At 51.2% G+C, this 11,644-nt stretch overlaps 1 protein-coding gene across 1 annotated transcript; it reads right to left on the minus strand.

Moving 5' to 3' along the window:
• Nucleotides 1-3,243: 3,243 nt before the first annotated feature.
• On the minus strand, nt 3,244-6,560 carry Tnnc2 (troponin C2, fast skeletal type). The gene is made up of 6 exons (XM_069990126.1): nt 6,476-6,560; nt 4,494-4,545; nt 4,186-4,329; nt 3,984-4,098; nt 3,680-3,816; nt 3,244-3,371 (listed from the first exon to the last, which is right to left on the minus strand). The coding sequence occupies exons 1-6, from the start codon at nt 6,476-6,478 to the stop codon at nt 3,340-3,342; spliced, it is 483 nt and encodes a 160-aa protein (XP_069846227.1). The 5' UTR covers nt 6,479-6,560; the 3' UTR covers nt 3,244-3,339.
• Between the last annotated feature and the right edge of the window lie 5,084 nt (nt 6,561-11,644).

An 11,644-nucleotide genomic window follows, 5' to 3' on the forward strand; every position in this document is an offset into this window, starting at 1 on the left:
CACTGGCCATATGGAAATGTTTAGCAGAGCCCAGCATTGTAGCACATGTGTGTAGTCCCAGTACTCCAGAGGCTGAGACAGGTGAATCAGGAGTTTCCACCAACCTGGGCTACAGAGCCATACCAAAAAGAAAGAAAGGAAGAAAGGAAGAAAGAAAGAAAGAAAGAAAGAAAGAAAGAAAGAAAGAAAGAAAGAAAGAAAGAAAGAAAGAAAGAGAGAAAGAAGAGAAAACTGAATCATTTACATTGCTACTACATGCCAGTGTGACCACAGTACTGGCTATTAATTTTAATATTATATTTAAATTATTATAAAATGATAATTACTGTTTGAGCCAGTACTGGGGAATGAGAGGATGGGGCTGATATCGAGGCTTGAACTCAGGGCCTGGTTGCTGTCCCTTAGCTTTATTTCACTCAAGGTTGGCACTCTACCACTTGAGCCACAGCTCCACTTCCAGCTTTCTTGTGGTTTACTGGAAGTAAGTCTCAGGCTTTCCTGCCTGGGATGGCCTCAAACTACAAGCCTCAGATTTCAGCCTCTTGAGTAGCTAAGATTACAAGTGTACACCGCTGGCTCCCCACTGAGCCAACATATTTTTTTTTAATGGGGTTGAGGGCTGGGAAGGTGGCTCAGTGGTAGAATGCTTGCCTTGCATGCCTGAGGCCCTGGGTTCGATTCCTCAGCACCACATAAACAAAAAGAAAAAAAAGCCAGAAGTGGCACTGTGGCTCAAGTGGTAGAGCGTTAGCCTTGAGCTGAAGAGCTGAGGGACAGCGCCCAGGCCCAGAGTTCAGGCCCCATGACTGGACCAAAAAAAAAAAAAAATGGGGTTGAATATTTTGCCATTTGTACTGATTGTTTCTTTTTCTGCTACAAATTTTCTGTTTTGTGTTCTTTCCTGATTTTTTTACTATAGGCAATTTTGCTCTTTGAAAATTCTCAAGTATATATTAAACAGTTGTGAATAAGGGAAAGGGGGAGAAAGAAAGAAAAAGAGCCAGGCAAGTAATGGGGTCCTGAGTTAGGATGGGAAGTTGGCAAGGAGAGATGGGATAAAATGGTAATTAGAAAGTAGCAGGGGGAGCCGGGTGCTGGTGCCTCACGCCTGTAATCCTAGCTACTCAGGAGGCTAAGATCTGAGGATCATATCATGGTTCAAAGCCAGCCCAGGCAGGAAAGTCCATGAGACGAAAGTCTGTGAGACTTTTTTTTTTGGGGGGGTGGGGTGGGGGTCCGGTCGTGGGCCTGAACTCTGGGCCTGGGCGCTGTCCCTCAGCTCTTCAGCTCAAGACTAGCACTCTACCACTTGAGCCACAGTGCCACTTCCAGCTTTTTTTTTCTGCTTATGTGGTACTAAGGAATCGAACCCAGGGCCTCAGGCATGCGAGGCAAGCGCTCTACCACTGAGCCACCTTCCCAGCCTGAGACTTTTTTTGTGTTGGTGGTGGTGGTGATGGGGCTTGAACTCTGGGCTTAGACGCTGTCTCCGCGCTCTTCAGCTCAAGGCAAGTGCTCTACTGCTTGAGCCACAGCACCACTTCTGGGCTTCTGGTGGTTTATTGGAAATAAGAAGTCTCACAGACTTTTCAGCCCAGGCTGGCTTTGAACCACGATCCTCAAATCTCAGCCTCCTGAGTAGCTAAGATTATAGGCATGAGCCACTGGCACTGGTGTCTGGGAGACTTTTATCTCCAATTAACCTCTCAAAGGCCAGAAGTGGAGCTGTGGCTGAAAGAAAAGGATATAGGCCAGTGGTAGAGTATATACCTATTCTGTGTGAGGTCCTAGGTTTGATCCCCGCTAGCATTTTAGTAAACATCTGTACTATACGATTTGCACACACAAACTCATTCTTCAAACTCTGTACATGCTATCGTTTCTCCCCCACCCCCTCATCCCCTGATCGTGGGGCCTGAACTGGGCTTGGGCGCTGTCCCTCAATTCTTCAGCTCAAGGCTAGAGCTCTACCACTTGAGCTACAGCGCCACTTATGGCTTTTTTTTTTTCTGCTTATGTGGTGCTGAGGAATCGAAACCAGGGCCTCATGCATGCAAGGCAAGCACTCTACCACTGAGCCACCTTCCCAGCTTCTATAAGTGCTATTATTATCCTCATTTTACAGATGAGAAAACTGAGACACAGAATGGTTGAATTTGTATGTCACAGTCAGTGCGGATTCAGACTCCGGCAGCCTGACTATGCCTATAGATAGTGGTGTGACACCCGCTCCCACCTCCCCAGCCCCCCACCCCGGCCCCCACGATTGCCTTATATAGGGAGATGTGGGAGCTTGAACCCTGCAGCAGCAGGGCTGTCTCAGCCAGCCCTTGTGGGTTCAAGAATTTACCAGGCCTAGAAGAAGGGAAAGAGGCCATTCTAGGGAGAGAAAAAAGCATGTGCAAAAACTTAAGGGCACGGGGCACCAGTGGCTCATGCTTGTAATCCTAGCTACTCAGGAAGCTGAGATTTGAGGATCTCGGCTCAAAGCCAGTCCGGGCAGGAAAGTCCGTGAGACTCTTAGCTCCAATTAACCTTCAGAAAACTGGAAGTGGCGCTTTGGCTCAAGTGGTAGAGCAATCTCCTTGAGCTGAAAAGCAAAGAGACTGCACACAGGCCCAGAGCTCAAGCCCCACGACTGACAAAACAACCACAAAAACAAAAAACCTAAGGGCTTGTAAAAGCTGTCAACGTCCTTATCAGGAATGGGCTGTGGGAAGAAGGGGAGAGGAGTGGAAGGAAATGGGCTTTGGGATATTCTAGAGGTGAGGAAGAGCCTGAAGGGAGAGCCAGTAGAGCAGTGGCCAGATCAGATTTGAGATTTCATTTTAGTGAGATCATGCTATTGGCCCTGGGCAGCACAGGGAGGGGGCCGGGGGCCAGGAGGGCAGGCGAGGCAGCAACCTAGGGTGGAGTTGATGAGCTCAGAACCAGCTGGAGCTCCCTCGTCCCACCCACAGCCCCAGGCAGCCTCGTGGGGGGAGTGGGGGGGGGTGGAACCGTCGGCTCATTAGAACTCAACGGGAAGCCCCTGCAGCCTCCCTCCTCCAGCGCCAGGCGCAATCGCCGGGCATCTTCCACACTGCCCCTACCCAGTGCCAGCTCCAAGTAGCCGGCCACGAACCTGCAGAGCGAATGGGGCTCCCGGCCTGGCTGCCTTCTGCACCCCGCTGCTCCGGACCACCGCGCCCCAGACCCGCCCACGGGAAGTCCTCACGTCACTCAGGCCACGAGCTTGGCAAGGTTGGCTTTTATTCCTTTCAGACCCAGGGCCTCCCCCTTGGGGCGGGGCCCCACGTGGCTGCCCACGCCCCCAGGACCTTGCTCAGCCTGTTTCTTTTACTGCACGCCCTCCATCATCTTCAGGAACTCTGCAGGGAAGGAGAGAGAAGGGGTTAGGGGTACTCGGGACAAGACTCCGAGACCCCGCCCCCCCCCGGCCCCCAGCCAGGGCTCCCGGCATGCAAAGGGGCAGCTGGTTAAATGAGTGCACCTGGCCGCCAGAGCTGAGAAAGCTTGATCTGGCCCCTCCCAACCAGCTCCTCCCACCAAGCCCTAGGCACGGCGAGGCCCCGCCCTCCAGGGCATGGCCCCGCCCATTCAGCACCAGCCCAGGCACGGCCCCGCCCCGCCCAGTCAGACCCCGCCCCCAGGCCGCGGCTCCGCCCCCAGCGCTCACCGTCAAAGTCAATGCGGCCGTCGTTGTTCTTGTCTCCGTCTTTCATCAGGGATTCGATCTCCTCGTCCGTCACGTGCTCCCCGGACGCCCTGAAAATCTCAGCCAGCTCCTCGGCGTCGATGTAGCCATCTGCGTTCCTTTGGGTCCGAGGGACGGGGCAGAGCAGAGCAGGGCGGCCAGGTGAGTGGCCTCCCCCCCACGCCCCCTCTCGAACCCCCAAATCCCGGGAACCTCTCTCCACCCTGTAGTCTGGGTCCATCTGCCCGCCCCCCGCCCCGGCTGGGCTACCTGTCCCCCGGCGCACCTGTCGAAGATGCGGAAGCACTCGGCCAGCTCCTCCTCGCTCTTTCCCTTCGCATCCTCTTTCATCTGCCGCACCATCATGACCAAGAACTCCTCGAAGTCGATGGTGCCGCTGCCTGGCGGGGGGGGGGGGGGACGGTGATCCGAGCGGCCCCCCCATGCCGGGCCCACCCACCACCCGCTGCCCTGGCATGCCCGCTCACCATCTTCGTCCACCTCCTCAATGATGGCGTCCAGCTCTTCCTTGGTGGGTGTCTGCCCCAGCATTCTCATCACAGTGCCCAACTCTTTGACACTGATGTCCCCACCACCATCAGCATCGAACATGTCAAAGGCCGCCTTGAACTCTGCCAGGAGGGAGAGACGGGGAGAGCTGAGGGGAGGCCCACTGGACTCCCAGGTCAGCCAAGTTTCTACCTTCTCCGTCCTGCTCAGGTACCAGAAGGTTCCCCAGGACCTTTCTACCGATTCCCAGCCCCTAAGGTCCCATCCCACCCTTGGTCTCTCTCACCAGCGATCATCTCCTCACTGAGGTAGGACCGGGCCTCGGCCTGCTGGTCCGTCTGCAGAAGATAGAGAGAGTCAGAAAGTAGAAAGGACAGCCCTAGCACAGATTCTCGTGTCCACTCTTCTCGTCCATCCCACCTCTCCAGGAGGAGCCTCTGGGTCCTTCTGAAGAACAACCCTATAGTGTGCCAACCGCAGGCCGAGGACAAGAGAGGAGACAAATCATGCCCAGGGTCATGCCCATGCCATGTCAGGAATGCCCCCCAGTGACCTTGGGCAAGTCACTTAGCATGATTTCATCTCTTCAGGGAAAAGATGGAATCAGGGATGAAACATAGCAGCACCATTGCAATGTGAGTTCCCAATTTTCCTTACTTCTTTTTGTTTGGGTGTTTTATTTTGTTTTTGTGCTTGCACTGGGGTTTAAAACTGTATGGCATGCTCTTGTTTAGCTTTTTCACTCAAAGTTGGCTCTGTACCACTTGAGCCATACCTCCACTAATGGCTTTTTTTGTGCCAGCCCTTGGGCTTGAACTCAGGACCCAGGCATTGTCCCTGAGCTTTTGTGCTGAAGGTGAGTATTCTACCACTTGAGCCACAGCTCCACTTACTGAATTTTGGTGGTCAATTGGAGATAAGAGTCTCACAGATTTACCTGCCCAGACTAGCTTCAAACTAGAATCATCAGGGCTAGGAAAGTGGCTCAGTGGTAGAGTGCTTGCCTTGTATGCCTGAGGCCCTGGGTTTGATTCCTCAGCACCACATAAGCAGAAAAAGCCAGAAGTGGTGCTGTGGCTCAAGTGGTAGAGTGCTTGCCTTGAGCTGAAGAGCTGAGGGACAGCACCCAGGCCCAGAGTTCAGGCCCCACAACCAGCAAAAAAAAAAAAAAAAAAAAAAAAAAAAAACACCTAGAATCATCAGATCTCAGCTTGCTGAGTTTCATTATACATATGAGTCACTGGGTGCTTGACCTTTCTCTAGGTGCCTGGTACCATAATAGTTGCTTAATAAATGTTTCATTTCAAGTAAGTAATAATGCAGTAAAGTTATTGAGCACCCACTAAATGTCAGGCCATAGAACAGACCTTGACAACACTAAGAAGAGCTGGAGCTGGACACCTTGTCTCTCCCCCCCACCCCACCCCCCCTCCTTGGGAGAATTTGCTGAGATGGGGATTTTAAGCTCTTTCTTCTTCCCATTCAGTCACTAAATCCCTCTCATGCTAGGCAGAATATCATGGGACCTTGGTGTGAAAAATAAGATTTCTATGGGGGTTTCCAGGTCACTTTCATCTGGTCAGGGGCCTAAAACTGAGGCTGGTGATGAGGAAGGAGTGAGATGTCCATGGAGTTCTTGAGCCAGCTGGCCCTGGCTCTCATTCTTCTCCCCTCCCCCTCCCCATGCCCAGTGCCAGGAGGGCAGGCTATTTTTAGTAGGGCATGGGCAAGAACAGCTGGCCTCCTGGGTCTAGTTACTCCTTGAAATGAAGTGGGGAAATGGGTATGACATCCCCGAATGAGGCCTCTTCTGAGGCAGCTGGGGTCTAACTCTCTGCTACCACTGTTCCTTCCGTCATCATCAAGACTCCTGGATTCCTGAAGCTGAGCTGACTCCCGTGTGCCAGGGTGCTTGGCTTCTGTCCAGTGACAGGAGGTTTAGCTGGACGTAAAAAGCGCACTGCTTGTTGAGTGACTCTATCCAGCTCTTTCAGCCTTCATCTCTACGATGAAGGACCCACACACACACCGCAGCTCTGAATGGCATTGCTTCAAGGTGCAGAAGGTAGCCATGATCAACCCTTGAGACATTCCAGCTCTCCCAGTCCAAGAGAAGTCATGGCCAGCCTTTCCCCATTTCTCCCGGAGATCTAAGTTTCAGGAACCCTCATGTTCAAACTCCAAATATCTAAGAGACCCAGATCTGTCCTGAAAGAGGCCCAGAAATATTCCTACAAGTCCAGGACTAACGTCCTTTTGTGTCCTTACCATGGTTGCTGGTCACGGGGTCTCCTCTGCTGTAGATCAGCTTCTCTGCACTCCACCACCCCAAAGATGCCCTGGCCCACTCCAGCCCCAGAGATTTGTAGGGGCATCCTCTCCTCCCACCTCCCTACTCCCCAGGGCTGGATACCCTAACCAATCAGATCTCGGGGTCAGCAAGCCCCGCCCCTCCCAGGGTCCTAGCCCATTACCTAATTTAGCTAAGGGCCCTTGCAGAGAAATTCAAGCCTCTGAGCAGGTGGCTGGCCTTGACGTCCTAGATTCTTATGAGCAGGGCCTGCCCTGCTCTACCTCCTTGGAGAATCTCCCCCACCCTGCCTCGGAAAGCACACTTGCTCCAAAGATGGGTCAGAACAGTGACAAGTGAGGTAGTATGATAGAATGAGACGTGCACAGGGCTCAGAGTTCAAAATTCAAAGATGGAGTCCTGCCTCTGTGAGCTGTGTGACTGTGGACAGGGAATCAGCTCTGAGCCTCCATTTTTCATCTGTGAAGTGAAAATAGTCATAACCTCCCCTACAGAGAGACCACAACAAATGTAAGTCACCTAGCCTGTGCCAGGTGGATTAGCTGGTACATAGTAAGTGGAGTGTCTTGTCTTTGAACACAGTAAGGGATAGGAGACAGAGGTGGCAGCGAACTTTTCTAATATGCATGCTATGCAGTATGCTAATCACATGACCTCATGTAGGACACAACCGATGAGTGGCAACTGTTATTATCCCCATGTGGCTGCATAGCTTGGTAAATCATAAAATCTATAGGAATGCTGGTGGTTCTAGTCAGTTTTCTTTCTTTCTTTTTTTTTTTTTTTTGTCAGTCATGGGGCTTGAACTCTGGGCCTGGGCGCTGTCCCTCAGGTCTTCAGCTCAAGGCGAGCGCTCTACCACTTGAGCTACAGCGCCACTTCCTAGTCAGTTAGTTTTCAATCTTGTTACATCACCCACGTTGGCCTTGAACTTCCTTTTTTTGGTGCAGGTACTGGAGCTTGAACTTAAGGCCTCGGTTCTCACGGCTTTTTCACCTCAAGGCTGTCACCCGACTATTTGAGTCACACTTCCACTTCTGAGTTTTTGCTTGTTACTTGAAGATAAGAGTCTCTCAAAGCCAGGTGCTAGTGGCTCACACATGTAATCCTACCTACTCAGTAGGCTGAGATCTGAGGATTGTGGTTCAAAACCAGCCCAGGCAAGAAAGTCCATGATACTCTCATCTCAACCACCGGGAAACTAGAAGTGGTGCTGTGGCTCAAATGGTAGAGTGCTCACCATTAGCTGAAGAGCTCAGGGACAGCACCCAGACCCAGAGTTCAAGCCCATGACTGACCAAATTGGTCTAGGCTGGCTTTCTTGAGCCTCTGATCTCAGCCTCCTGAGTTGCTAGGATTACAGGCATGAATAACCAGCATCCTGCTGGCCTTGAACTTCTTGGTTCCATCAATCTTCCTGCCTCAATCTCCTAAGTATCTGGGACTACAGACACATATGAACAATCATTGGTTGATTCTTATTAATCTCCACTGAGAAGAAGTCAAGATAGACAGTCCTCACAGGAGCTATCAGAAGATGTGTTCAGAAAGATGAAGAGTGGGATGACCAGGTGCCAGTGGCTCATACTGTAATCCTAATTACTTGGAAGGCTGAGAGCAGGATTGTAGTTCGAGTACATTCCAGGCAAAAAAGTTCATGATGCTGCATGATGAAAAGAATCAGCAAAATAGGGACTGGAAGTGTGGTTCAAATGGTAGAGTGCCAGAAGCAAGCATGAGGCCCTGAATTTAAACCTCAGTACCACAGAGTTGGGGGGTGCATTTGGAGGAGAAATAAGTATTGCAACAAAGATTCTTCTCTCAAGTTACCTGGCCCCAGAGAAAGGGATTCAGTTGGAGTGGGGGTGTCGGGGAAGGTTCTTTAAGTAGTAAAGGAATAACTGGCCCCTTCCTAGAAATCCAGCAGTTCTGAGCTGGTCCTCTGGAGAGCAAAGGCAAGGAACAGATCTAGTCCAAAGACAGTAGCACAGCCTGAGAATCCATCTTGTCTAGGCTGGGCAGCAGGAAGTAGGCAAGGCTATGGACAGTGGCTAAGTCAACAGAAAGAGTACTGAGACAAGGGGTGGCAGGGCCTGAGGCCAGGGAAGGCGAGGGGGGGGGTAGTGCTGAACTTGAAGGAGGGTAGATGGACAGTGACAACTGGGCTGCTCTCTTCCCTATATATAGACATTCCCAAGGAAAGCTCAATGGAGCCAGGCCAGGCTAAATAAGGCCTCCCCTAGCCAGGCATAGGACCAAAGAGTGATACTCAGGAAAGTCCACTTTGGACAGCAAACACTGGAGCCATTTGGTCCCTCTGGAACAGAAGGTATGGACCCCTCAACAATCACCATTCATTTATTTGTTCTTACGATTATTCAGAGAAGTAAATAAGGGTATCTCCTTAGTGTACCCACGCCCTTCCAATCTCGCTCCTTTTCTTTCGGGACCTCATGCTCTATTCTCCTCCCGTCTGGCTTCACTTCTTAAATTCTGCCACCTACTGGGGATGCTACCCTTTATGAACCCCCAGGCCTTTGTACATTCTGATTTTTTTTTTTCTGCCAGTTACTAGCATCTTCCCTCTCTCACCAGCTTTCTTCCCTGTCACCTTACTCAATTTCAGATCACTTCCTCCAGGACCCCTCCTCCCCTCTACCCAGGCTTTGGGTCCAAGGCAATCTCTAACAGTGATAGTTCCTCATTTTTTTAAATCATGGAGTGTGCCTTAAAACTTGTTCTTTGTCACCCTCCCCCACAACCAGAGTCAGTTTCTTGTTCAACATCAAACTTCCCTGAAATCAGCATGTGGCATTTAACAAGTGTGTAGTAAAGACTTCTATGAGAAGGAGAAACTTCCTAACAGTCACTGAAAATAACAGACCTGGACAGCTCCAAAGGTACAGTAATGAACTTCCTGTCACTGATCCTGTACAAACATCTGAACCACCACCATCTCTTGATGAGGCTGTAGGAAAGACCCATTTGGAGATGTGGAAAGCTGCGAGCCAAGGCTCATGCCTGTAATCCTAGCTACTCAGGAGGCTGAGATAGGACCAAAGCCAGCCAAGGCAAGAAAGTCCAGGAGATGCTTAAATGCCAGAAGTGGAGCTATGGCTCAAATGGTAGAGCAATAGCTGTGAGCATAAAAGCTCAGGGATAGCACTGAGGCCCTGAGTTCAGGCTCTAGGACCAGCACAAACAAAGGTAAAATTTAAAACCCTTCCCCTCACTAAGCCTTAGTTTATCTCATATGGAGATGATACACAGATTTTTGTCTTGGGGTACTATTTCAATGTGTAGTCCCAGCTGGCCTGGAACTTGCTATCCTCCTGCCTCGTAGTGCAGGCCAGGGCCACCACACCCAGCATGATACACCAGATTTCTGAAGGACTTCCTGCTCGATGCCTATGGTTTTATGAACATGGGCTTTTCATCCAGACTTGTGAGACAGATACCAAAGGATGTTAATATTCAAATGATTGGTGAATGAAGTGCCTCTTTTTGCCCTGAAAAATCTATCTGTAAGCCAAATGCAAAACAATTAGAGTTCTGAAAATACACACTTGAGCTTAAATCCAAGCTCCTTTTTTTCCCCTGATGTGGCTCTTGGGAAAAAGTCAATTTGCCTCAGTTTCTTCATCTTGAAAATAGACCATTATTATCCAGCAACTGCCTGGTGAGGGTGAGGTGTGTTGTAGGTAAGATGCCTAGAATAGAATGTTGACCACACTGAATGACATCTAAAAAATGCCCATATGGAACCCAGAGAGTTCTCTTCATTTTCCCTATGCTCTCTCTCCTGTGCCATTCAAAGGGGACAGGAACTCTTATTGGAGAGATTTTATTTGTTGTGTATCAATAGCAGATTCTGTTCTGCTAGGACTGATTTCTAGACCTTCAGACAGGAAATGGCAATTTTTTTAGGGGTGGTGGTGCATGTCCTGGGGCTTGAACTCAGTGCCAAGGGTGTTGTCTCTGAGCTCTTGTGCTCAAGGCTATTATTGATTTACCACAGCTCCTCTTCCAGCTTGTTGGGTAATTAATTGTAGATAAGAACCTCTTGGAATTTCCTGCCCAGACTGGCTTTGAACCCAGATCCTCATTTCTGAGCCTTCTCAGTAGCTAGGATTACAGGCATGAGTCACCAATGCCTGGTTTGGTCCACTAGATAAACCTTCAGAGGAAATAACAGATTATAACCGCCAGATGTGTGGGGAAAGAACTGTGTATAGAGTTTAGGAGACTTGGGCTTTAAGATTCCATTCTCAGAAATGTCTGGCAAGCTGTGTGACCTTGGAGAAGTAATTGCGCCTATTTGGGTCTCAGTTTCCCCTGGTTCCTACTTCCTGCGTATTAGACTAAAAGTGATTTATGGAAGGAAGACTGTCAACACTACACTGCAAAAGCAATGATCATTCTGTAACTGACAGTTTATTTCCTCGGCCCATGCTCTGTCAGGCACTGGACTAGGTTCTTAGGAGAGCTGAAGAATTGTTGTTTTTCCTGTTTTACTTGAGAAATCGTAGGCTCAGCCAGGCCAGATTCCAGGTCAGATTCCATCCGCCTTCTCTGGGCTCTTAAGTTTCATGAAAGAACGGGGCCTCGGATGTCACACTATTACACTGTGGAGTTACCGCGCCAGATGCAAACTGTGGGGGACAGACCGAGGCTGCCCTGTGGCTCCGGGCAGGGGGCAAGGATCCCCGGCGGATGCACGCCCAGTCCGATCGGAGGTCCGTCAGCAGGAGGCCGACACCCGCAGGCGAACTCACGGTTCCCAGTTCCCTACGAGAGCGAGGATCCCGGGATTCTGGGCGGCTCCGGGTGGGGGCGTGGTCTGTGTCGGGGGCGTGGCCTGGGCGGGGCGGCGGCAGGAAGCGGCCTGAGCGGCGCTCCTGGCGTCCTGGGTCGCTGGCCTCAGTGAGCCGCCGGGATCCACTGGGCCCCCCCTCCCCCCGGGGCCGAGGCACCGCTGCGCGCACCCAGGGACGCTGGAGGTAGAGGCGCGTGCGGGCGCGGGGGAGCCCAGGGTGGGGTCCTGGCCCCTCCTGGGTAGGACGTGGTCGGAGGCGGAGTGACCGCGGGGAGCCGCCGTCCGCCAGGTCACCCCGGGACTCGCTCGC

The sequence above is a fragment of the Dipodomys merriami genome, unplaced genomic scaffold (assembly GCF_024711535.1).
Source record: "Dipodomys merriami isolate MVZ:Mamm:240054 unplaced genomic scaffold, mDipMer1.0.p SCAF_39, whole genome shotgun sequence".
NCBI classification, from domain to species: Eukaryota; Metazoa; Chordata; class Mammalia; order Rodentia; family Heteromyidae; genus Dipodomys; species Dipodomys merriami.